Source organism: Bos javanicus, chromosome 4 (genome assembly GCF_032452875.1).
Source record: "Bos javanicus breed banteng chromosome 4, ARS-OSU_banteng_1.0, whole genome shotgun sequence".
Classification (NCBI taxonomy): Eukaryota; Metazoa; Chordata; class Mammalia; order Artiodactyla; family Bovidae; genus Bos; species Bos javanicus.
In genome coordinates, this window is record NC_083871.1 from 117,528,897 (window position 1) to 117,554,859 (window position 25,963).

Below are 25,963 nucleotides of genomic sequence, written 5' to 3' on the forward strand. Positions count from 1 at the left end.
CTTGGGCAAACTCTGCGAGATGATGAGGAACAGGGAGACGGACGTGGCACATCCGGGAAGTGGGCTGGGCCATGCGTCCCGCGTCCCTCCCAACGTTCACATGCGGGGAAGGACAATCTTAGTGACACATCTCTCCCGCCGGCCCTGCGTTCATGTCTCGTCCTGTCTCTGGCTGTGAGGTTCCCCAGCTCCAAAAATGCTGGGGGCAGCTCTGTGATCCATGACTCCTGTGTCAGCGTGGGTCCCCGGAAGCGGTGCCTGCACACGCTCGGACGTGCAGGAGGCATGTTTGTGCAGAACGCAGGCTGGAGCACAGTGGGGCAGAGCCCTCCGACCGCGGGGGTCAGAGGGACAGACAGAGGGAGGAATCGGCTTCCAGGGGCATCTGGACCCTGAGCATCTCTGCCAGGCTGACGGGGGCCAGCAGGGGCCCCACCCCGCCCACTGAGATGGCGCGGCATGGGGAAGGCTGGAAGGTGAGAGCACTGCCGCTCCAGGGTGTCAGCCCACCGCCCCCAGACATGCTCTGGAGGCCAGAGTCTCTCCCTGCTCACACGGGGCCTCTGCAGACCCCAGGGTGGAGCTGAGCGCTGCGCCTGCTCCCTCGAGACAGACGCCCTGCCCTGCACTGCAGCTGAGAGCGTCCGGGAGGCGAGACGCGCTCCCAGAGCCCACACCACGCTCCCCCGTCTGGAGGCTCCACTGCTGCCCCGGAAAGGGCCAGCACGTGGAACTGCTGGTAGGTAGTGGACCTAGTCATGGTGCAGTGGTAAGGTGTCTGCCTGCCAGTGCAGAAGACGCGAGAGACACGTGTCCAGTCCCCAGGTGGGGAAGATCCCCTGGAGAAGGAAATGACAGCCCACTCCAGTTTTCTTGCCTGGAGAATGCCACGATCGGAGGAGGCTGGCGGGCTATAGTCCATGGGGTCGCAGAGTCGGACACAACTGAGCAACTGAGCACACGTAGCAGCAAGATCATAAAAATATTTGATATCTGAAAACACTGTTTTCCCCAGAAGCCTCCCAAGCACTTCACAGGTGAGGGTCGTGACCGTGACGCGTGGTTCCAGCTCAGGAAGTGACCCTCCAGGTAAAGCCGCTGCAGGGCCAGCCACCAGAGATCGGAGGCTGCCTGTGGATGTGCACACAGGGCTGTGAGCAAAAGTCCGAGATAGTTTTTGAACTGGAGTGGAGCCAAGACCCCAGCACCAAGCCCCTTGGGGTGGACACCATGGTCTCCGCAGACACGGTTCCAGCCCCTGCGGTCTGGACATCCGGCTGTGCGGCAGAACCCCACTGGGACCGGGTGGGACCTTTCACCAGACGGTCCTCGAGCCCCGTCAGTGTATCAGGGATTGGGATCACGAGGAGAGAATTCAGAAACTTGGAGAGGTGTCTTCAGTGGTTCCATTGTGTGGGCATGGCCACCGTGCTTTGCAGGTCGACCAAGGCTGTGTGTGTGTGTGTGTGTGTGTGTGTGTGTGTGTGAGACCTGAAGTCTGCCAGGCTGCCTATGGCACCTGCATCATGTTTTAAACAAGCCCAGGTGTTAAGTGTTGCGTCTCCTAGGGCTGGAAACCGGGATCGGGTGTGGGCTAACGCCTGCCTCGGAGGGTCCCGCCTGCTCTTCCGGCTCCCGAGGAGGCTGGCAACCTTCAGCTTGTAGATCCATCCCTGCGATCCTGTGTCTTCAAGGGCTGTGTCCTCCCGAGGTCTCTGTGCCCCTTCTCCTCTTAGAAGGACGCCACTCTAGTGTGGCCTCATCTTGACCTACTCATTACATCGGCAGTGGCCCTATTGACAGCTGTGGTCCCACACGGAGGTTTGCGGGGTTAGAAATCCAATGTATTTTGCAGAATTTGACCCATAACAAATGCATGAATAAACCACACCAGTTCCCTTGCCCTTCACCCGACCCTCCCACCGGCCCTGCTTCGCAGAGGCAGCCATCCTCGACCCCTCACCGCCTTCATCAAGCGTTTGCTTCCACCTTTCTGAACACGGCTGTCATCACGTCACGATTGCTCATCACTTGACTTCCGATCGTTACAGGTGAGGAGTAGCTGTTCAGTAACATCATTCTCCCAGGAGTGTAACCATCAGCTGCCTGGTTAGATCAGCCGTTGGAGGTGCAGGATCACTGCGTAAATGGTGCTGACTGCAGACCCCGTGGGCTCTCATGCCCTACTTTCTGCCGCATCATTTAATTTTTCCTGGACTGTAGCTTTGTCTTTCACTTGGATACCTTCACCATCTCCTGGTGTTCACCCAAACTCATGTCCATTGAGTCAGTGATGCCATTCAGCTATCTCATCCTCTGTCGTCCCCTTCTCCTCCTGCCTTCAATCTTTCCTGGCATCAGGGTCTTTTCCAATGAGTCGGCTCTTCGCATCAGGTGGCCAAAGTATTGGAGCTTCAGCATCTGTCCTTCCAGTGAATGTTCAAGGTTGATTTCCTTTAGGATTGACTGGTTTCAAGGGTCTTCTCCAGCACCACAGTTTGAAAGCATCAGTTCACCACACCTGCTAATAGCGTCCATTCCCACATTCTTCTCTCAAGCTGCAGCCCCTTCTCCTGCTCCACCTGGACCAGGTGTCTGCAGGGTCACCCTGGTTGCCCTGTCACACCCTCCCCAGGTCACGTGCTTTGCACGCACCCTGGGTCTCGTGCCAAAGAATGACGGATATATATCCCCCTTTTTATTTACTTTGTCCTTCGTGAATCTAGAAAACATTACAAAATGTCTTTATTCTATTCCCACATTTGAGGTTATTGCTTATCTAGATGTAAAATCTGCAGATAGTAATCTCTGTCTAGAAGGCCCTGGAATCGTCCACCCTCCGGGGTTGCTAGTGAGAAGCGTCTGCTGATCTTCCTGTTTTAATCCTTGTAGACGGCCCATTGCTCCCTTCCGGGAGAAAGACCTCTTCGCTCTTGGCATGCTGAGACGTCCACTCTTGGTGTGGGACTTTTCAGCCTGGAGATTAATTGTTCTTTGTCCTCGTCCTCAGAAAGTTTTCACCGCAGTGTGCCACTGACTTCTCCTTTCTCTGTTGTTCCTTCCTGGAGCTTCTATTGTGCTGGTTTTGGTGCTTCTGGGTTTATTCTCAACATCCCTTTATCTCCTACTTTCCAGCCTTTCTCTTAATGTTCATTGGCAGGCATGACACTTCAAAATCCGTAACCTTCTCTCTTCACCCAAGAGCAAAGTCTTCTTGTCTTATTGGTTCAGTATTTCTTCTCTTTCTAGATATGTTAGTGATGGTTTTTCTCTGTTTACTGTGTTATCTCTGTTCCCTCTGGATTCCTGAATTTTTCTGGGGATTTTTTTGGAGGGAGGGGTTTTCAATACAATGTAAATGCTGTACAGATAGTTGTCAGAGTGTGGCAAATTCAAGTTTTGCTTTTTGGAACTCTCTGGGTTTCTTCCTTAATATTTTCAATAAGCATTTGGTTGAATCTGTGCATGTGAAACCCATGAACGCACAGGGCTGACTGTACCAAGGGCACAGAAGTCGCCTGAATTTGTATCATGGCAAGAAGTCAGAGCAGTTGCTGCTCCACTCTGGGCCGGCCCGCCCAGCCCCAGGAACTGGGGGTCCGTGGGCTTCCGACATCACCGTAGAAGCGCTGCTCTAACCATGAAGGGCTGGCCGGGTCCAGGGCTTGGGACCCTTGGAGAGCCGACTGGAGAAGGACCGTGCACTCTTGGGGCCCAGGCTCAGGAGTTTGAGTCCCCCAGACTGAGAAGGGCGGTCAGAAGTGACAGGGCGGCTCCAGCCAGCAGACAAGAAAATAACCGCTGGGCGATACCCGGAAAGGGGTGATGGGAAGCAGGGGAGGGAGGCCTCGCAGTGGCAGCAAGTGGACAGAAGCAGCAGATAGACTCCTGGCGGGACTCCTGCTGCTGAACGAGGGTCCAGAAACCAGGACGATTCCAGCCACTTCGTGGGGGAAATGAGGGGCCCTGAGGGACCACAGTGAGAGGACGAGGGAGGACCCAGGCAGAAACCCCGGGTGCCGAGCTGGGCATGTCCAGACGGAGCCCTGCCGGGAGGCTCAAGGCGGGAAGATGCTGTCCCCAACAGGCCCATGGCGGACCCTCCCAGGAGCTGGGGGCCAGGGCGCCAAGTCACAGCCAAGTCACCCCTGCGGACCTCAGAGCTCCGTCCCCGAGCCTGAGGCTCGCGTGGTCCAAGTGAGGGGTGACCATGGTGGAGACGGGACCCAGCCGGGCCCACGAGTCTCCAGCATGGCCTGTGCTGCTGTGAGTCCCTGGTTCTCAACCTGCGAGCTCTGCATGCCCGGCCGCCTCACGGTGACGCACGGGAGCCTCGAGTGCTTCACGTGGGCGTCCAGTGCACTGCGTAAGCACGGCCAACAGTTAGAGTCTCAGTACTTCCTCTAAGAGGGGGCTTTCATCTTTGAAAAGGGCGGGAAAGCCCGGCTCCAGCCCCCGGGTTGGGTTCCAGGCCGCACTGACCCCTCCCTCTCTGCCTGGCCTTGCAGGGTGATGCTGAAGGAGCCGTACATCGACAAGACGCGTGTGGCCGTGTTCGGGAAGGTGAGCTGCCTGCTGGGGTCCACACCCCCTGCTCGGACCCCTGCCCGCCCCATCACCCGACCGAACCCTGATGTGTAGGGTGCATCTCTGGTCCCGCCACGGGCGAGCGGTTCTTGTTTAAAAAGAGTTTGGATGTTCAGCCCGGCGCAGGGATCGGGGGTGGGGGGTCTTCATCTGAGCAGCCTCAGGAGCTTCTCACATCATCTGGAAGGGAAGGCAGTAAGAAGCAGATCCCTGGGGCGTGCTCCGTGAGGCTCCTGACTGCTTTCAGGACCAGCCTGCTGGGTTCTCAGGGTGGTGCCCCGGAACACGGGGAGGCGGGGGTCTCTCTTTCTGTGTCTTGATGAGCAGTACTGGCTTCCCTGGCGGCCCGTCTGGTAAAGAATCCGCCTGCAACGTGCAGCACTGAATCTGTGTGTGCGCTCAGTCGGGTCCGACTCTTTGCGACCCCGTGGACTGTAGCCCACCAGGCCCCTCTGTCCATGGGATTCTCTGGCAAGAACACTGGAGTGGGTTGCCATGCCCTCCTCCAGGGGATTTTCTCGACCCAGGGACCAAACCAGGTCTCTTGCGTCTCCTGCGTTAGTAGGCAGAGTCTTCACCAGTACTGCCCCCTGGGAAGTCCTTATGTGCAGGGGCCATGCTCATTTTGGAAGGGCTTCCCTGGTGGCTCAGATGGTAAAGAGTCTGTCTGCAGTGTGGGAGATCCGGCTTCGATCCCTGGGTCGGGAAGATCCCCTGGAGAAGGAAATGGCACCCCACTCCAGTGTCCTTGCCTGGCAGAGTCCATGGACGGAGGAGCGTGGCGGGCTACAGTCCCTGGGGTCGCAGAGGGTCAGACACGCCTGAGCGACGTCACTTTCGCTTTTCCTCTTTCATGCTCATTGACTAGGTTCCCTTACATGGAAGGGAGTGGGTGGGGCGACTCACACCCTGAGCTGTCAAACCAGAGAAGCTTCCATGGGTGCCCCACATCTGCAGGCCGGAGCCAGGTGTGGGGCCCGTGACTGGGCCTCAGGTCCCCAGAGGACCACCTCCTATCACCGTGGTGCCCTCCCTGCCATGGTTAAGCTGCCTGGACCGTGGGCTCTTGGGTTCATGGCAGGAGCACAGAGGGACAGGCAGAACCGTCCTCCCGCTGAGAGAACAGCCCCGCAGGGGCCTGGGGTGGCCTCACGGCAGGTGGGGGTTTAAACAGGTAACCAGAGGGCAACCTCTTGGGTCATCACCTCTGAGCCCAGCACTGCCCGGGAGCCTCACACATCAGAGACGCAACACCGCCCCGTGGAGGGTCCCAGAATGCTGTGCGCACCCCAGGAGGTGCGGTGGTCAAGGGCCCGCCTCAGGGCCGGACCCCAGTCTGCACAGAGTCCTCAGGTCAGTCCGTCCTAGTGGAAGCCCGCTCCCAGCCTTGTGAGGCTCCGAGGAGGCTGAATTAACCACAGCAGATGTTGCCGTGATGGCCCTACCAACCGCTCCCACGGAGACGTTCCTGCCCAGCAGACTGGCCTCAGCTCAAGGCCAGGCTCTGGGCTGGGCTCAGCCTCTGTCCAGCCTGGGAATCTCCCCCCAGCATGCCCCCCGCTGCTGGAAGCCTGGCCTGCATCCCCGGCCCCTCCCCATGGCGGGCACCTGGACTCAGCCCCGGCCCCTTGCACCTTCCTCGGCCGCTGTGCCCAGTGGGTCCCTGGCCTCTCTGAATAGTGCCTCAGACAGAGGCTCATGGACTCAGTGACTGCGTCTCTTCAGAGGAACAAGCCATTGATCCCTGTAGCTGGTGGGCGTGCTCCTTTCTTCCTTTTTTGTATAATTTTTTTTTTAATTGGGCTGCATCAGGTCTCAGTTGCAGCGTGTGGGACCTTCTGTCGTGGCCCAGGGACTCCAGTTACAGCTCTAGGGCTAGGGAATTGCAGTTTGGGCTTTAGCTGCTCCAAGGCACGTGGGATCTTAGTTACCCACTAAAGGTTGCAGATGGAACCCGTGACCCCTGCATTTGCAAGGCGAATTCGTACCTGCTGGCACACTAGGGAAGTCCCCTGATTCCCTTCTCGGGCCCACCTATGTGAGTCTGGGCCCCGCCCAGGCTCCATGTCCCCCTCGTCATGAAGCCCAGGAGCTCCCGAAGACGGGGCGGGCCCGGCGGAGCTGCAGGTATCCAGCCCGGCTGCATCCTGCAGCTCTCCCCCAAGGACAGCGTGGTGTCGGGGCCCAGAACACGCTCGCTGAGATCCTAGAAGGCCCTGAGTCCTCTGGGAAAGCTGTGTTCCACACTTTTTTTTTTCGCAAAAGACTGTTTAAAGCAGTTTCCGGTCCACAGCAAGCTTGAGCGGTTCCCTCGCAAGCTGCAGAGCTCCTCCGCCATCACCATCACCGCCATTTGGAGCCGTTCTTTTTACACTGGGTGAGCCTGCACTGACGGACCGCGATCACCCAGAGCCCGCAGTTCACACAGGGCTCACTCCCGGGCCGCACCTTCTGCAGGCTTGGACACACGTACGGTGGCACGTATCCATGACCATAGGGCCGCCCAGGTAGCCTCACTGCCCTCAGGGTCCCTGTGCTCCACCTGTTCATGCCTCTCCCCTTCCCTAATACCTGCTCCTTGGAAGAGAAGCTGTGACAAAGCTGTACTGTGTACTGCACTCAGTCACTCAGTCGTGTCCGACGTTTTGCAGCCCCATGGACTGCAGCCCACTGGGCTCCCCTGTCCATGGGATTTCCCAGGCAAGAGTACTGGAGTGGGGTGCCATTGCCCTCTCCAGTGTATTAAAAAGCAGAGACATCACTTTGCCACAAAAGTCTGTCTAGTCAAAGCTATGGTTTTTCCAGTCGTCATGTACAGATGTGAGAGTTGGACCATAAAGAAGGCTGAGCACAGAAGCATTGATGCTTTTGAACTGTGGTGTCGGAGAAGACTCTTGAGAGTCTCTTGGACTGCAAGGAGATCCAACCAGTCCATCCTAAAGGAAATCAGTTCTGAGTGTTCATTGGAAGGCCTGATGTTGAAACCAGTGCTTTGGCCCCCAGATGGGAAGAGCTGACTCATTGGAAAAGACCCTGACACTGGGAAAGATTGAGGGCAGGAGGAGGAGGTAGCAGAGGATGAGATGGTTGGATGGCATCACCGACTCAATGGACATGAGTTTGAGCAAGGTTCAGGAGATGGTGAAGGACAGGGAAGCCTGGCATGCTGCAGTCCATGGGGTCGCAAACAGTCAGACACGATTGAGCGACTGGACAGCGGCTCGCTTTCTCCAGCTCGTCAGAGTGCTGGAATCGTACAGTGTGGGCCCTTGTCAGATTGCCTTCTCTTCACTTGGCGATATGCATTCAACGTTCCTCCATGTCTCTTTTTAGCTTTACAGGTCATTTCTTTCTAGTACCAAACAATCACTGTCTGAGTGCGCCATGCTTTATCTGCTCACCTACTGAAGGGCATCTTGGTGGCTTCCAAGTTGCTGTGGCAGTGACAAATAAAACGTCATCCCTGTGCAGGTTTTTGTGGACATCTAAGTTTTCAGCTTCTTAAATACCAAGGAGTGTATGGTCATATGATAAGGGAATGCTCAGTTTTGAAGGAATCCACCACGCTGTCTTCCACAGAGTCTGTAACACTCAGCATCCCCACCAGCAGCAAGTGGGTTCCCAGCAGAGTTCCAGTGCTGTGCGTGTTCACCAGCCTCTGGTGTAGTCAGTCAACGTTTAAAAAAAAAAAAAAAGCTGAAAAATGACCTGTAAGACTTGGCAATTTCATTGACCATGAATATTATTTGCAAGAAACCAAAAAGACTCTTATGTCGTTAAGAGAAACATAGTCCTGTTTTACTGAAGGAGTGTTGTTATAACACACTTAAACTTACATCAAAACCCGTTAATTCTACAGTGAGCTTGGCATAGATGTCACGCCACCCTCCCGCCCAGCACACACCCCTGCACACACATCCACACCCTTAACGCCTGCCCCCCTTTGCTCATCAAAGCATCCCCTGTGTGGCCCCTTCCCTCTGGGCCTTCTGAGAAACAGGAAGACCTCTGGGCCAAGCCACACCCACGGCAGGCCCGGTGTCATGCTTACTCTCCCCGGGAGGCTCACACTGCGGTCTTCCATCTCAACCCCAGAGCGAGGGCCACACAGGATACGGAGGACTGGCCATGTACAGGACACGTGTGGACATCTGTCACAGAGCATCATGGCGGCCTGTGCCCGAGCCCTCTGATGTTGACTCCTCGTGGGCCCTTCCTCAGAAGCACAGAAAATGGGAATTTCCCTGGCGGTCCAGTGGCTAAGACTCCACACTCCCAGTGCAGGGGGCCCGGGTTTGATCTGTTGCCAGGGCACTAGATCCCACAGGTCACAGCTAAGACCTGGTACAGCCAAAAGAAAAATCAGAGAAAATAGGTTGACTCTGTCTGTAGACAGGGAAGGCAGCAAGCAATGGTATGCTGGAGGCGCCGGACTGAACGGACGTGGCAGTCGTGCACACTCACAAGGGTTCTCTAGCGCACGGTCACACTCCACGTGACCATCAGATTCCGCCTTCATGGCGCATGAACACGAGGCCCCGGAAGGGTGCTCACCTCACGGTGCGTTTAGTTGGGAGAGGTCTTTGCTTTCCCTCTTTTTATGTCCCTTGGAGATGTTTAATGTCGACTTTTTTTAATATAAATTTATTTTAATTGGAGGCTAATTACTTTACAATATTGTATTGGCTTTGCCATACATCCACATGACATGAATGCACCACGGGGGTAAGAAAGGGCCCCGTGGCAGCGCTGCTGAGCCCCGCCCTGTCTGGCCCCGCCCCCTGTCTGGCCCCGCCCCCAGGACTACGGCGGATACCTGAGCACCTACCTCCTCCCGGCCAAGGGCGACGGCCAGGCTCCAGTCTTCAGCTGCGGCTCCGCGCTCTCCCCCATCACGGATTTCAAGCTCTATGGTGAGGGTCCTGACAAGGCGGGCACACGCCCTCCCCGCGCCGCCTCCCAGGGCCCCGTCTGATACCCCTTGGGGAGGTGTGGGCAGCGGTGAGGCCTGGCAGACAGCCTGGGTTGGGAGTGCGGGGGGTGGGGGGGTGGGATTTCCAAGCTGCTTATTCTGAAAGGGGTTGACCCACCCGCGTCCCTGAACCGTCCTCCCCGACGTAAGACCAGGAGCTGAAGCCCGACCAGCGGTCCACCTGCAGCGTGGGCATCGTGGGAGCCGAGGGAAGGGGGCTCCCTGCACGCCACCCCCAGCGCCAGCTTGTGCCCCGGGGTCGGCTAGCGGGGCCCGAGCCATGTCTCTCTCAGCCCGGAGGGTGTTCACGGCCGAGGGTCCCGGGGGCCCGCCCCTCCCTGCTCCCCGTACCTGCGGCCCCCCTCCACCGTCCAACCCCAGGTATGGGGGCCGGTCCCCGCCTGCCTGGACCTGGCTCTCCGGTCACTGATCCGGGCCCGAGGCTCCCGGCGTCCCCACCCTTTGGTCACCCAGCCTCTTTTCCCCAAACGCAAATGGTTCTGTGACATCACCACTGGTTTAAGTGTGGGACAGGCTTTCTCTGCGGGCTCTGAGAGCCGGTACTCGGGTCAGGGCCGCAGGGAGGCTCGGCCACCAGCCCCAGCTGCACACAGGGACACAGCAGCAGGGGCGGGGGGCCCGGAGGCTCACGGCTGACGCATTCATCTTTGGGAAGTGATTCGTGCACATTTCAGCTGAAAACCATACAGGAACTCGCCTAAGTCCAGATTTTAATAGCCTAGAATGATCGCCCCATGGAATACATGCGACATACTCTGTGTTTTCAAATTCAGCGAGGCTTTCTGGGGCTTTACTCCAGCTATTTCACAGTCCGAGGGGCCGAGGCCAAGGGCTAACGCTCCCCTCTGCTTCCGTCCAGCGTCTGCATTTTCCGAGAGGTACCTGGGCCTCCACGGACTTGACAACCGAGCGTACGAGGTATGTCTGGGCGCGGCCGCTGCTTGGGACGGTCCCCTGTTAGCCCCCTGCCGGCCCACATCCCAGCACAGCTCGCTCTGAGGAAGCCCCCGGCCCCACCCCTGAGGACATGGGTGACAGAGCCCTCTCCCAGGTGCATCTGGTTGTCCGTCTGGAGCCGGAGGGCAGAGGAGGAAGCGGGGAAGGTTTGGGTGGGGGAGTCTGTCTTGGGGTCCATAGGCTGGCATATGCATGGGCTCTGCCCCCAAGGCTGCTTCTGCTCCGGGAGAGAGTGAGCCCTGGATGAGAGGGAGCGGGCAGGACGCGCCTCTGACCCCCCAGGTCCCCGCGCAGCAGCTGAGAGCAGAGGTCACCCAGGCCTCTCCTCACCTGGGGCCCCGGAGGCCGCTGAGGCTTCAGGGCTGAAAGCCACACACGGACATCGTTCCAGCCAGTGTGTCATTCCTGGTGGGATGGCGGCCCCAGGCTTCCTGCAGGGGAAGGGGACCCTGTCTCCTGCCCCCCTTCCCCCCCACCCCTCATCTCCTGCCCCGTCCTCTTCTTGAACGGGCGAGGCCACCAGGGCAGGGAGAGAGCACCTGCTGCACTGCCCGGCCAGGCCTCATGCTGACCCCCTCCCCACATGCAGATGGCCAAGGTGGCGCACCGGGTGTCCGCACTGGAAGGGCAGCAGTTCCTGGTCATCCACGCAACCGCAGACGGTGAGCGCCTGACCCTGGGGGCTGCGGGGAACGTTGCCTTCCGCACTGCCACGGGCTCTGACAGACCCTGTCCTCTTCCTTTCAACAGAAAAAATCCATTTCCAGCACACGGCAGAGCTCATCACACAGCTCATTAAGGGAAAGGCTAATTACAGCTTACAGGTACGGGGCTGGCCTGAGACACCCCCTGCCCCCCGACGGAGGAGAGCCACACACCCAGTCTTCCCACTCTGCAGGGACACGCTGCTGGGCCCGGTCCTGGGAGGCGGTCGGGGACACATCGGGTGGGATGAGCAGGGCTTGAGGGGGCGATGGGGGACAAGATGGTTGGATGGCATCGCTGACTCAGGGGCTGTTAGTTTGAGCAAGCTTTGAAGATAGTGAAGGGCAGGGAAACCTGGCGTGCTGCAGTCCATGAGGTTGCAGAGCCGGACGTGACCGAGTGACTGAACAACAGCAACAGACGGCAGCTCGGTTCTGTTCTGGGGCTGCATTCGGACCCCTTTAGAACACCCCTTACCCCCGCCCCACACCCCCAGAGGAGTGCTTCCCCGCAGGACAGAGTCCTGCCTAGTTCACATGTCATCTGAGCTCCGTTGAGAGCGCTCAGGTCACACTACAAGGCCAAGTGCATCGTATGCATGTCGCAGCCCCAGTAGGTCCAGCGGCAGAGCTCTGAGTGCCGGAGTGGACCACGCCGCAGATACAGGCAGGGCCCAGCCTAGGCCCCCTGGATACTGCTGCAGGCACAGAGCAGCTGAGATGCTCAAGCCTGTAATGGTGACAAGGCCAGCTGAGGGCTCCGGGGCCCAGGACCCAGCAAGGGGGAGATGTGCCTCCTGCTCTGTACCCTCAGAGCTGTTTGAGGTTTAAGGCACAGGCACTAGCTCAAGGACCGCCTTCCTAAATACTGAGACCAAGGTGGGTGTCAAAAGGCACCAAAGACACAAGAGAAGGACGGGGTGCACGTGCAAGAGGCAGCCTGGATTCCTGGCAAGACCGCAGGCTTTGGGGCCAGTGAGACTTGGCTCTCTCTCTCTGCTGGGACCAGGCCCTTCGTGTGGAGGCCAGGTGGTGCCCGGGGTCATCACACTTGGGGACGGGATGATCAGCTGCCATCGTTTCAGCCCCGTGGTGTCCTAGGGCGCCTGCCATGCCAGACACCTGGGGTCCATCCCTGGGTCGGGAAGGTCCTCTGGAAAAGGAAATGGCAACCCACTCCAGTATTCTTGTCTGGGGAAATCCCATGGACAGAGGAGCCTTGTGGGCTACAGTCCACAGGGTCACAATGCGTCAGACACGACTGAACACAACGTTTTGTGTCCCAGGCCTTGTTCTGAGCCTTTCAGGGAAATTTTATGTCTTTTAATCCTCACCAAGCTTAATGAGTTATATTTGATGATGATGCTCGTCTCCATTGGACACCTCTGGACACTGAGGTCCAGGAAAGCCCCTGCACTTGGCGAGCCGGGAGCTTCCTGCACTCACTGGGGTCGCAGAGACGCGGTTCCCCCCAGTTCTCTGGGAGTCCTGACCCCTGCAGGCCCGGCCACGGCCTCTGTGGTCCCTGAGCCTGGATCCGTGTTGCGGATCCGAACAAGCAGAGCCAGATGTGCAGAGTCTACTAAACAGGGTGTCGTCCGATCCCTTCCCTGATACTCTGAGGACGCCCTGTGCCGTCGGAGCTAAGGGTCCGGCCGCGCGGGCGGCCGGGGGTCCCCGCATCTCCCGGGCGCCCGGCCCACACGGGGGCGGTGGCCACGTGGCTGAGTCCTCTGCCCCTTTCAGATCTACCCGGACGAGAGCCACTACTTCAGCAGCGCCGCCCTCCAGCAGCACCTGCACCGCTCCATCCTGGGCTTCTTTGTGGAGTGCTTCAGGATCCAGGACAAGCTCCCCGCAGTCACAGCGAGAGAGGACGAGGAGGAGGACTGAGCCCCACGACGCACCGCCTGGCCCCTCCTGGGACAGGGCACGCTGCCCCGGGCACCCCGCGGCCTGTCCCACAGAGGTGGGGCGCCTCCTTCATCGCATGTGTGTCTCGGGTCTGAAGGCATTTCTGCTCCAGAAACAAGCTCCTTGCCGAGTGGAGGTGTGTCGCCACTCATGAGGGGCTTCCTCGGAGCCTGGAACCACCACCTCCTCCCCCCCACAGCGTGACCGGGGCCTCCCCATGACCCTCCCCAAGGAACAAAGCGGAGCCTGGATGGCAGAGCAGAAGCTGGCCCTGGAACTGGAGCTGGCGAGCGGCAGCGTGGGACCCAGCCTCCCCCCGAGTCCCGCGCCCACCCGGGAGCATCACCCCCTCGTGACGGTCACCGCGCCATGGACCAACCAGAGCACAATTATTTTCACAGTACCTGTCCCTAGATTGGCCTGCTCCTGTCTGTAATTAGGAGATTCCGCATTTTAAGGGGCTGTACAAAGTGTCACTGTAGCTGATGCTAATGGTTAACCTTCTGGAATTTGTTTGTATTTTTCTATGGTTTTTACCTGACACTGTCTCTGGTCACGGGGTTGTTTTGCTGTGTGCTTTTTTTTTTTTTTTGCTTTGCTTTGTTTTGCTTTGTTCAGTCAGTATGTAGGCTTTGCACTTGTTTGGATTAAAAAAAACCAGATCAGAAGTAACGCTTTCTCCTCAAGGTCGTCTCTAGACTTGTGGGGACATTTCAAAAATACTGCAAACGACATCCAGCACTGTTCACTAAAGGGTCGTGAATAAAAACCCGCCCCCCACCACGTGCGTCAGGGTCCGGCTCAGATTCGCGCCGTCCGTTTCCACGCGTCCTGAAGCCCGTCCTTTTCCTCCTGGGTAGGTCGTCTTTTCAGATGACATTTGGTTAAACATGAAAAGACCAAGCGTTGGCTCCACCTCCAGGCCCGTCACGTGTGCTCGGGTGAGGGAAGCGGGGGCCCGTGCCAGCATCGCCCCCGCCCCACCCCCTGCACGCAAGCAGCCTCGGCGACGTTCCAGCCTGGCCTCGTGAGGCGTCCTCTGCTCAGAGGCACAGCCAGCGTCCGTGTGTATCTCACTCCGTTGTATATAGAGACAGGACTGCGGTCAGCCATCGCCGCTGCCCCCGCCCTCCGCCAAGCCCTCGTCATGTTTCGCCTGCATGCCCGCAGCCTGGCCAAGCTGCTGTCTCTACGAGTGCCGGTTGGAAACGCACCGAAGACCGTCATCGCCTCTGGAGCTGGTTGACAGCCTGAACGTCAGTCCCGATGTCTCCGGGTCCCCCTCCCGCCGGGGAGTGGGAGGTCCCTGACATCCTCGTCTGCAGAGAAGACAGGTCCGTGTCACTCTTTGGTGTTCGGAGGTTTGCGTTTCATCTCCACGAGCTTTGAATGTCAGTTGCAGTTGGTCCGGCTGGAAGATCGTCATGGGATTGTTTCAGGTGATACATCAGCGTTTGGGAAAAGGATGAAGGTGCCGCCCGCAGGACCACTCCGAGTGCCAGCTGGCCATGCTTTTTGTCTTGTCAGGGCCTGACCGACTGCACAGCCAGCTCAGTCTGAAAGGGGAGGCCGGCCCTGGCCATGAGGTCTGGCAGGAGGGAGTGAAGTGTGGCATGGTAGTGTGTTCATCCATGGAATAAAACATTATTTTACCACTCGAGAGCTCTTTTCTTGCTTATCCTCCACCCCCTTCACCCCAAAAAGCATGCCAACGTTTAAGAAGTCTTCGTGGTCCTCGCTGGGCCCTGACCAGGTCTGATGTGTCCTCAGGGGTCTGCGTGCAGCTCCTAAAACCTGCGTCCACAGTAGCAATAGCCCTGATGGTAGAAAGGGCGGGACCGGTCAAGTCCAGGGATCACCCAGGGACGTGAATCTGAGTTTCGTGTCTGAAGTTTCAAGGGGAAGACGCAGAGCCCCTGCCCAGCACTAGCAGTAAAACTGGCTCTCCGTTGAGGCCCCTGCGTTGCTCACTAGAAGGCGTCAGCAAACCCACATCTGCTAGAGACTCATTCACTTTGTCGTTTTTAAGTCAGTAAGTCTGATGTAGCCCAGCCTGGAAGCAGAGAGCTTGATTAACTGAACTGTCCAAACCATCGAGCCCCCGCTGCCCCAGAGAAACCGGCCACCGGTCTGGTCACCCCCGCTGGATGCTGGCACTCCTCCCAACCAAGGGGCGAGACACAGCTGGGCGCACCCAGCCAGGCGTGCTCACCCTGGTGCCCATGGTCACGCTTGCAGCCCCGGCCTCCGCCCCCTTCCCAGGAAGGACACCGCCTCCCTGTCTGGTGGGCCTTGATGGTTTTGCACAAGATTGCACGTTCCCCACTTTTGGAAACACTGGGTGTAGGGTGATAAGACAGGCCCTGAGAGTAGACTCTGACCTTGACCCCCAGGTGGGACCACCCCGGCTCCACTCGAACGCCCTTGACTTCCCCCCAGGGAGGGAGGAGAAGGCCTCGAAGGAGGCCTGGACCCAGCGCCTGCCCTGTGTGTTTGAGGCGGCTTGTGTGACGCACCTGAGTGTGGCTGCTTATTTCAGGTTTCAATTAGCTTTAAAATGTTGGGGTGCAACCACAAAGCTGTGGCGCTCCGGAGCCCTGCTCAGGGAGCACAGCCCTGACTCCGGGGCGTTTCTCCCCACCCGGGGCATCTCCTGGGGCGAGGCTGCCGTGGAGGTGGGCAGGGGGCCATGTGTGCCCCTGGCCTGGAAGCAAGCCCCTTCCTCTCTTGCCTGACCTGCAGTCCCAGAAAAATGATCTCATGAAGGATCGGTCACCTCCTCCAAACCCATTAGAAACCTCAGGGTCCCAGGAGAGGCTGGAGGGGCCTCTCAGGGAGGCCCTTGGCCCTCCTCCGGCAGCTCTTGGCTGTGCGCTCTCGGGCCAGTCACAGGAGGAAAGAGCAGGAAGCCTGTTAGAGCCCAGTGTGGACGCTGAGGACGACCAGGCCGTGTGTACAGGCCGAATTCTGTCCCCACTTCCAATGTAGGACCGGCTGGTGAGAGCCTAACACGTTCCCCTCGGCAGTCACGTGGGAGCCCCACCTGCAGCCTTGCCCCAGCCCCCACCACGGCACCCCTAAACCCCCTGCCACGACAGAGCTGTCCTGCTCCCCGCCTGCCTCTGGCATCCACCGAGCACATGCGAGGGCAGCCGACCCCCAACTCCGGGAGCCCTGAGGAAGCCGCCTCTGCAGGCTCTGCTGTGGGTGGGTGTCAGTCCGCTAGCGACTTGGACAACAGGAGCCGAGTTCTCAGAGCTCTGGAGGCTGGAAGCTGACAGTCAGGGTGCTGCAAGTTAGGTTCCCAGGGAGAACCCTCTTCCTGGTTCACAGATGAATCCTCTGGCTGTGTCTGTACCCAAGAGAGACAGGGAGAGCTCAGGACTTTCCTCGTTTTATAAAGCCCCTAAGGGGGTCGCAAGAGTCAGACATGACTTAGCAACTAAACCACCACCACCAGTCCCATCGTGGGGCCTCATCTGTACCCAGCCACCTCCCAAAGGTCTGTCTCCAAGAACCATCCTGTTAGCGTTAGAGCTTCGACAGGTGAACTTGTGGTGGGAGGGAGACACGCACGTTCCATTCAAAGCCGAGGTTCTCATCTTCACCTGGCATCCCTGAGAGAAAGGTTTCAGGAGAGCTGCTGAGCAGAAGCAGGGACCCTGGGGTGGCGGAGGAGCCAGCCTCCAGGACACGGCCTCCCGAGGGGAGCTTCTCAGAGCATCAGGACAGGCGGGCCACCGGGCGCTGGCCCTGAGACGCCTGGGCTCCCTTCTGCAAACCACAGGCTCAAAGAAGCCAACCACCGTCTGAATCCCGTCACTCACTACATAGATAGGGGATCAGAAGACCAGAGAAGGCAAGGGAGTTGCCCACAGTCACACAGCAAGGCAGCCGCAGCCCTAAGGCAGCGCACTCATCGTTTCTTTCTTGAGGAGTGATGCCCAGGTCCCCCTCCAGGGTCTAGCACAATTCTCTGGGTGTGTGTGGGGGGCAAGCCCAGCCCCCAGTCCAGAGCCAGGTTTTCTGGAAATGGGTGTCATGGTCTCTGTTCCGAGCAAACGACCAATCCGTGGATGCCTCCAGTCCCCTTCTGGTCAGCCCTCTTTCCTGGGATCTCAGTGGATCAGCCTAGGAAGCAGTAGATGCTGTATCTGTGTCCCAGGCCAGGGTCTGAAGCCCATGAGGGTTTGGAAGCAGAGCACCCTGAGTGGGTCACACGTCAGCCTCCACCATGTTCCTTACCAGGACCTCCTGTCCTAAAAACAACTCATGAAAATGGTTACCACGGTGCCTGGCCAGGGAGGGCGGTTTCAGTCAGCGTGCTTCCCCTAACAGAGGTGTTGGGGCGTGGGCCCCCTCCCGGCTTCTGGGGGTCCCTTCGTTGGGGTGGAAGACCTCTGACCTTCGGACGGCCTTGCCTAGCCTGCCGGTGTCCACGTTTCCCTGTTCCATGAGGACACCTCTCCCCGGTCAGGAGCCACCCTGCCGGCCATATCTACACTTGTTCCTCTGTGATGGTGGAGCAAAGACCCCTGGAGAAGGTCCCATCCATTCAAAGGCCCTGCGGGTAAGTTACTATGGGGTGGGGGGTGGGGGCAGTGATGCAACTGAGCCCCTAATGCAGGGTTTCCTGCCAAGGACAGCTTGGGTGTGGAGGAGGAAGGGGTGACGGGGCCCGAGGAGGCGGCAGGCCTAGGGCTCCGTGAGCCGGGCTGTCCTCCCACCTCGACCCCTGCAGGGAGAGGCCACTCCAGCAGCCAGGCTGCCCCTGGAGGGATCTGTGCGCTTCTGGGAAGGGGCGGCCACAGCTCCCCGGACCCTGCAGGGCTCCCCACTTCCTCCGGGCTCCCGTCTGGATTCTCCCAGTGTGCACCTCAGTGGAGCCGAGAGCCATCCACAGCCCTGCCGGCAGCTCGCGGCTCAGGGAAAGGCTGTGGGGCCCACGGCTACACCCACAAGGGAAGGCCCGCAGGAGCGGGACTGAGGGGCCTGACCCCCCACCCCAGGCATGTGCTCCTGGGCCTGCCAGGGCTTCCCACGGGCAACTGAAGGCCTTTCAATTCTAGAAAATCCCCAAAGCAGCTTACTGACCCTCGGGAGGTGTAGCCCTCCTGCCCGCCCCAGTCTTGCCTATAGACGCCTTCCCACCAGGGCTTCGGGCTTCCTGAGTGCGGGCTGCCCGCCCACCCTCCTTCCTGGCCCCGGCCGGAAACCTCTGTCTGCTCCAGGTTCTGTTCGGCCTCACTGGACGTCAGGCATGGCCTGGGAACCCAGGTCCCACGGCAGTTGGGCCTGAGGGAGCCATTTTTGCCCCTGGCATCGTGGTTTCTACCAGAATACCCCGCCAGGCGCAGGGGGAGATTTCCTAGGCAGACACCCGGGAGAGGGTCGGGCAGGCTTGCTGCCCGTGGGGACACCCCGTCCCATCTCCCAGGATGGAGTGGACAGAGGCCCTTCTGACGGTCAGCGAGCGGCGGGGTATAAACCCACCCAGCAAGGATGGGCTGGCCCCGACCAGCGTCCGGTCCCCTGGCCTCCCCAAGAGGCCGTGAGGGCAGACAGGTGGGGTGCAGCCTGCCGGCCGTAGGCTCCACACTCAGAGGGCTGCCCTCCACCTGCCTGCCGGCTGCTGTGTGTCCCGGGCAGGTGTCCTGGCCTCTCTGGGCCCCCGCCCCACCTCAGGAGGCAGAGGCCAGCTCAGAGGGGACAAGGACGTGGGTGGCATGTGATTCAGGATGCCTGGGAGCCTCGTCTCACCCAAAGAGCTGGAAGGATGCCTGACAGTTTGCATTCTGAGTTTCTTAAAACTGCAACCTGAAGAACCTCTAGGAAACAGGTTTCTGGGCTGGAGGTGGGTGGGTTCTAGACAGTGGGGGAGTGCTGGGTGGGCTGAGGGTCCCCCAGGCTGCGGGTCCGAGAAGCGGGGCGGGGGGGGCGGTACTCCGTGGGGGATCACGGGCCAGGGTCACAGTGGGGCTGCCCCAGGCCTTCCAGACACCAGGCCGGGGGAGCGGCGGGTGGAGCCTGCGCCCTGGGGGAGGGCCCCCCACCAGGCCTGAGTCAAGAGCTGCAAGCCAGCAAAGGGAGCCCCCCACCCAGGGAACACCCACTCACCGCCCCCACCTGCTGGGGAGCTGACGCTGTGGCCTGAAGCCCACAGAGGCCGGGGCAGGAGAGGCCTCGCTCGGGGACCCCCAGCGTGCCCCAGTTGTCTGGTCGGGTCCCTGTCACAGGCTTGCTGGGGCGAGGAAGCAGCCAAGGACGCAGGAGAACTCGAGACCCCAACAGGGCAGCGTCACCCCCTGCCCCGGGGCAGCTGTGCCTGCAGTCCGTGTCCAGACGGGCCGGGGAGCGCCCAGGGTCCTGGAGAACCCTGGGGACCAGCGGCTGGCCCGGGCCTCGTGTGCGGGGGATGCCCAGACCCCCCAAAGCTGCAGCATGGCCGCCCCCGGGACGCTGTGGCTCAGGCACTGGATTCTGAAGCCCCCTTCCCCCGCCTGCACCCCTCAAGGCGGTGGGGACCCGTGCATCCTGCAGGCAGCTCGGCGCCTCCACAGGAATGTGCTTGCCTTTGTGCGGCTGTTTCCTAGGAACTGGGGGGTCAGCTGTGCCCGGTTGGCGCTGAGCTGGTTGTGGCCAGATGGGACCAGAGCCCTTCCAGCTGGGCCTGCACGAGTGCCCGGGGCCTCTGGCACGTGGGGCGGCCTGAGGCCCTGTGAGCCTGCGTGAAAGGACCAGTCCACACCTTTTCCCAATCACCTCTCCCCGTGCTCCCCACGTGCGGCTTCCTAATTCCTCATCCTATAAATGCCCCAGCCCCAGGCCTTCTGGGAGGCAGACTTGATTTGTCCCCGTCTCCTGCTCGGCCGCCTTGTGAGCAAGCCCTGGGGGTCTCTGCATTCGGCTGAGCAGCCGCCAGGAGGAACGGGTTGAGGACCGGCTGCACAGCCTCCCCTGGGACCTGGCGCTCAGGACCACTGACTCCTGCTGTCTCCACAGGCTTGCCATTTTGGAGACACCAGGTAAGGTCGGCTTCAGGCAGAACTGCCCCATTTGGGCTTCTCGGCGAGTGCCACATGCATTCCCAGGCCTTGGGGGCGTCCGGGGGGGCCCTGCAGCCCTTGCTGAGGGCTGTGTCCTCCCTCAGGCCTCGCCGCTGCTCCGGGCTGGTCCTTGGCATGCCTGGTTCCTGCTGCGTGTCTGGTTCTTCTTTGTGGACAGGCCGTGTTCTTACAGGAGCTTCTTCTCAGGGAGTCTGACCAGGGCCGCGAACTGAGCAGTGGACTGCTGTTTGGTCGATTAACTCATGTTGGGCTCTTTGTGACCCGTGGACTATAGCCCGCCAGGCTCCTCTGTCCATGGGATTCTCCAGGCAAGAGTACTGGAGTGGGTTGCATTTCCTTCTCCAGGGGATCTTCCCCACACAGGGACGGGACCCGCATCTCCCGCGTCTCCCGGATTAGCAGGCAGCTTCTCTCCCACTGGGCCACCGGGGACGCCTCAGCAGGTGACTGGTGTGTGCTGAGACCTGCTGGTGTAACTGTCTTCAGCGGGAGATTGCATATGATGGTTGTCATCACTACCACCTGGTACCGTTAGACAGTACAACGAAGGAGACCCAAGCCTTGGCTTATGGGCAGTAGTATTTATCCTTCTTAGAATAACGTCCTTTTCCGAGAAAAGTTATCTATAGAGGATAGTTTGTTGTTTAGCTGCTGAGTTGAGTCTGACTCCTTCAAACCCCATTGACTGTAGCCCATCAGGCTCCTCTGTCCATGGGATTTCCCAGGCAAGAGTACTGGAGTGAGTCGCTTTGTTCTTTTTCTTTAAGATGGTTTTAGCAGTTCTGGGTCTTTATGTTTCTACATAGGTTTTAGGATTATTCTAGCTGTGAAAAATGTCATGCGCAATTTGCTACAGACCGCATCCAATCTGTAGGTTGCTTTGAGTGGTATGGCCATTTTAACATTCGTTCTTTCAATCCAAGAGCACGGGATATCTTCCCACTTTCTTTCAGCCATCTTCAGTTTCCTTTATTAACATTTTTTAGTCCTTTTATTGTTTTAAACCTTGGGATATAGCTGATTAACAATGTTGGTGATAGTTTGAAGTGAAAAACAGAGGAATCCTTTATTAGTGTTTTATATTAATTCTCAGTGTGTAATTCTTTCACTTCCTTGATCAGGTTTATTCCTAAGTACTTTATTTTGGGTGGGGGATGCAATTTTAAAAGGGAGTTTGTTTTTTCTTAAACATTCCCTTTTTGATATTTCATTTTTAATATAAGAAATGCAACCAATTTCTGTATGTTAATCTTGTATCCTGCTGCCTCACTGAGCTCATTTCTCCGTTCTAGGAGTTTTTCTGTGGAGTCTGCAGGGTTTTCTATATATCGGTATAGTATCCTGTCCTCTGCATATCATGACAGTTTCACCACTTCCCTCCAATTTAAATACCCTTATTTCTTGTCTTTTTATTGTGGCTAGGACTTGCAATACTGTGTCAAATAGAAGTGGTGAGTTCTATCTTTGTTACAGATTTTAGGGGGAAGACTTCCAGCTTTTCACTGTTGAGTATTATACTATCTGTGGTTTTGCCATAAATAGTTTTTTATTATGTTGAGATACAGCCCCTCTATATCCACTTGTGTAAGCCCTTTTAAAACCGTGAATGGATGCTGAGTTTTTGCAGAGGCGTTTCTGAATCTACTGAGAGGATCGTGTGATCTTGGTTTTTGCCTTGGCTTTTGCTGCTGTGGTGAACGACACTGATTTTGCATATGTTGAACCATCCTTGCAGTGCTGGGATGTATCTGATTTGGTCACTGTGTATGATCCTTTTTATGTCTTGTTGGATTTGGCTTGCTAATTTGTTGAGAATTTTTGCATCTATATTCGTCAAAGATGAATCAAACAACAACATATTCATCAAAGATAGTGGCCTACAGTTTTCTTTGTAGTGTCTGATTTTGCTATCAGGGTGACGGTGGCTCCATAGAGTGTCTTTAGGAGTGTCCCTCCACTTCAGTCTTGTGGAAGTTTGAGTGGAACTGGTGTAAGCTCTTCGCTTGTTTGGTAGAGCCCCACGTGCAGTCGTCAGGCCCTGGTGGCTCCATAGAGTGTCTTTAGGAGTGTCCCTCCACTTCAGCCTTGTGGAAGTTTGAGTGGAACTGGTGTAAGCCCTTCGCTTGTTTGGTCGAGCCCCACGTGGAGTCGTCAGGCCCTGGACTCGGTTGTTGTAGGGGCCTCTTGCCTTTTGTTGTTTAATCTGCAGGTTCTGTTTCACTTCTGGGCTTCCAGGTGGTTCCGTGGTGAAGAATCCACCTGCCAATGAAGAGAGATGAGACATGTGTATGATCCCTGGGTCAGGAAGATGCCCTGGAGTAGGAAATGGCACCCCACTCCGGTATTCTTGCCTGGGACATCCCATGAACAGAAGAGAGGAGCCTGGTGGGCTACAGTCCATGGGGTTGCAGAGAGTCACAGACACGACTGAGCAACTGAGCACACACGCACTTCAATTGTCAGATCACTTCAGTCGCTCAGTCATGTCCTACTCTTTGAGACCACATGGACTGCAGCACATCAGGCTTCCTTGTCCATCACCAGCTCCCAGAGCTTGCTCAAACTCATGTCCATCAAGTTGCTGATGCCATCCAACCATCTCATCCTCTGTCATTCCCTTCTCCTCCTGCCTTTTATCTTTCTCAGCATCAGGGTCTTTTCCAATGAGTCACTTCTTCCCATCAGGTGGCCAAAGTACTGGAGTTTCAGCTTCAGCATCAGTCCTTCCAATGAATATTCAGAACTGATCTTTAGGATGGACTGGTTGGATCTCCTTGCAGTCCAAGGGACTCTCAAGAGTCTTCTCCAACACCACAGTTCAAAACCATCAATTCTTCGGCGCTCAGCCTTCTTCACAGTCCAACTCTCACATCCATACATGACTACTGGGAAAACTATAGCTTTGACTAGATGGACCTTTGTTGGCAAAGTAACATCTCTGCTTTTTAATATGCTGTCTAGGTTGGTCATAACTTTTCTTCCAAGGAGCAAGTGTCTTTTAATTTCATGGCTGCAGTCACCATCTGCAGTGATTTTGGAGCCTAAAAAAATAAAGTTTCTCACTGTTTCCATTGTTTCCCCATCTATTTGCCATGAAGTGATAAGGCTACCTGCCATGATCTTAGTTTTCTGATTGTTGAGTTTTAAGACAGCTTTTTCACTCTCCTCTTTCACTTTCATCAAGAGGCTCTTTAGTTCCTCTTCACTTTCTGGCATCAGGGTGGTGTCATCTGCATATCTGAGGTTACTGATATTTCTCCTGGAAATCTTGATTCCAGCTTGTGCTTCCTCCAGCCCAGCGTTTCTCATGATGTACTCTGCATATAAGTTAAATAAGCAGGGTGACAATATACAGCCTTGTTGTGCTCCTTTCCAATTTGGAACCAGTCCATTTTTCCATGTCCAGTTCTAACTGTTGCTTCTTCATCTGCATATAGGTTTCTCCTGGCAGGTTAGGTGGTCTGGTATTCCCATCTCTTTAAGAATTTCCCACAGTTTGTTGTGATCCACAGTCAAAGTCAAAAATCAAAGAGCTTTAGTGTAGTCAATGAAGCAGAAGCAGATGTTTTTCTGGAACTCTCTTGCTTTTTCTATGATCCAGTGGATTTTGGCAATTTGGTCACTGGTTCCTCTGCCTTTTCTAAATCCAGATTGAACATCTGGAAGTTGTTCACATACTGTTGAAGCCTGGCTTGGAGAATTTTGAGCATTCCTTTGCTAGTGTGTGAGATGAGTGCAACTGTGTGGTAGTTTGAACATTCTTTGGCATTGCCTTTCTTTGGGATTGGAATGAAAACGGACCTTTTCTGGTCTTGTGGCCACTGCTGAGTTTTCCAAATTTGCTGGCATATTGAATGCAGCACTTTCACAGTATCATCTTTTAGGATTTGAAATAGCTCAGCTGGAATTCCATCACCTCCACTACCTTTGTTTGTAGTGATGCTTCCTAAGGTCCACTTGACTGTGCATTCCAGGATGTCTGGCTCTAGGTGAGTGATCACACCATCATGATTATCTGGGTCATGAAGATCTTTTTTATACAGTTCTGTGTATTTTTGCTCCCTCTTCTTAATATCTTCTGTTTCTGTTAGGTCCATACCATTTCTGTCCTTTATTGAGCACATCTTTGCATGAAATGTTCCCTTGGTATCTCTAATTTTCTTGAAGACATTTCTAGTCTTTCCTATTCTATTGTTTTCCTCTATTTCTTTGCATTGATCGCTGAGGAAGGCTTTCTTACCTCTCCTTGCTTTTCTTCGGAACTCTGCATTCAGAGGGGTCTATCTTTCCTGTTCTCCTTTGCCTTTCACTTCTCTCTTCTCAGCTATTTGTAAGGCGTCCTCAGACAACCATTTCACCTTTTTACATTCCTTTTCCTTGGGGATCACTTTGGTCACTGCCTCCTGCACAATGTCACGAACCTCCATTCATAGTTCATCAGGCACTCTGTCTATCAGATCTAGTCCCTTGAATCTATTTGTCACTTCCACTGTATAATCGTTAGGGATTTGATTTAGGTCATACCTGAATGGTCTAGTTATTTTCCCCTACTTTCAACTGAAGTGGGAATTTGGCAATAGGAGTTCATGAAATGAGCCACAGTTGTTTTTGCTGACTGTATAGAGCTTCTCCATCTTCGGCTGCAAAGAATATAATCAATCTGATTTTGATACTGACCATCTGGTGATGTCCACGTGTAGAGTCATCTCTTGTGTTGTTGGAAGAGGGTGTTTGTTATGACCAGTGTGTTCTTTTGGCAAAACTGTTAGCCTTTGCCCTGCTTCATTTTGTAGTCCAAGGTCAATCTGTTACTCCAGATATCTTGACTTCCTACTTTTGCATTCCAGTCCCCTATGATGAAAAGGACATCATTTTTGGGTGTTAGTTCTAGACGGTCTTGTAGGTTCTCATAGAACCGTTCAACTTCAGCTTCTTCAGCATTAGTGGTCAGGGCATAGACTTGATTACTGTGATATTGAATGGTTTGCTTTGGAAACAGAGATCATTCTGTCATTTTTGAGACTGCACCCAAGTACAACATTTCGGACCCTTTTGTTGACTATGATGGCTACTCCATTTCTTCTAAGGAATTCTTACCCACAGTAGTAGATATGATGGTCATCTGAGTTAAATTTCACCCATTCCCGTCCATTTTAGTTCATTGATTCCTAAGATGTCAATGTTCACTCTTGCCATCTTCCTGCTTGACCACTTCTAATTTTCCTCGAGTCATGGACCTGATGTTCCAGGATCCTAGGCATGATTGTTCTCTACAGCATCGGACTTCACTGTCACCACCAGACACATCGTTAATGGAGCACTGTTTCCACTTTGGCCCAGTCGCTTCTTTTCTCTGGATTTATTTGTAATTGCCCTCTGCTTGTCCCCCGTGGCATATTGGACACCTTCTGACCTGGGGGCTCATCTTGTGGCATCACATCTGAGAAATTTCCTGTCCTTCCACATTAAATGACAGCCCTCCTGGGTAGAGTGTCCTAGGCGGCACGGTTTCCCCTTTCAGGCCTCTGAACTTACCTGGCCACGCCCTGCTAACCTGCAGTGTTTCTGGAGGAGTCCACCGGCAGCCTTGTGGGGGTTCTTTTGTAATGAATCATTCAGGCACCTGAATGCTTCCTTTAGACCCCTCTTTCACTTCTGACATTTCCATGACCCTCTGTCTTGGTGTGGGTCTGCTTGGGACCCCAGCCTCTGTGGGGTGCAGGCAGGCGGCCCTTGGTACT

General features: G+C 56.3%; 1 protein-coding gene across 5 annotated transcripts in view; it reads left to right on the forward strand.

Moving 5' to 3' along the window:
- DPP6 (dipeptidyl peptidase like 6) overlaps positions 1-14,815 on the forward strand; it is a 1,068,014-nt gene extending 1,053,199 nt beyond the window's left edge. For all 5 annotated transcript variants that reach the window (XM_061415284.1, XM_061415287.1, XM_061415283.1 and 2 more), the window contains 6 exons: positions 4,509-4,563; positions 9,389-9,500; positions 10,440-10,498; positions 11,127-11,199; positions 11,288-11,361; positions 12,988-14,815. In XM_061415284.1, coding sequence (XP_061271268.1) covers positions 4,509-4,563; positions 9,389-9,500; positions 10,440-10,498; positions 11,127-11,199; positions 11,288-11,361; positions 12,988-13,134 — 520 coding nt within the window. In that variant the 3' untranslated portion in view covers positions 13,135-14,815. The remainder of the gene's footprint in view (positions 1-4,508; positions 4,564-9,388; positions 9,501-10,439; positions 10,499-11,126; positions 11,200-11,287; positions 11,362-12,987) is intronic.
- Positions 14,816-25,963: the final 11,148 nt, after the last annotated feature.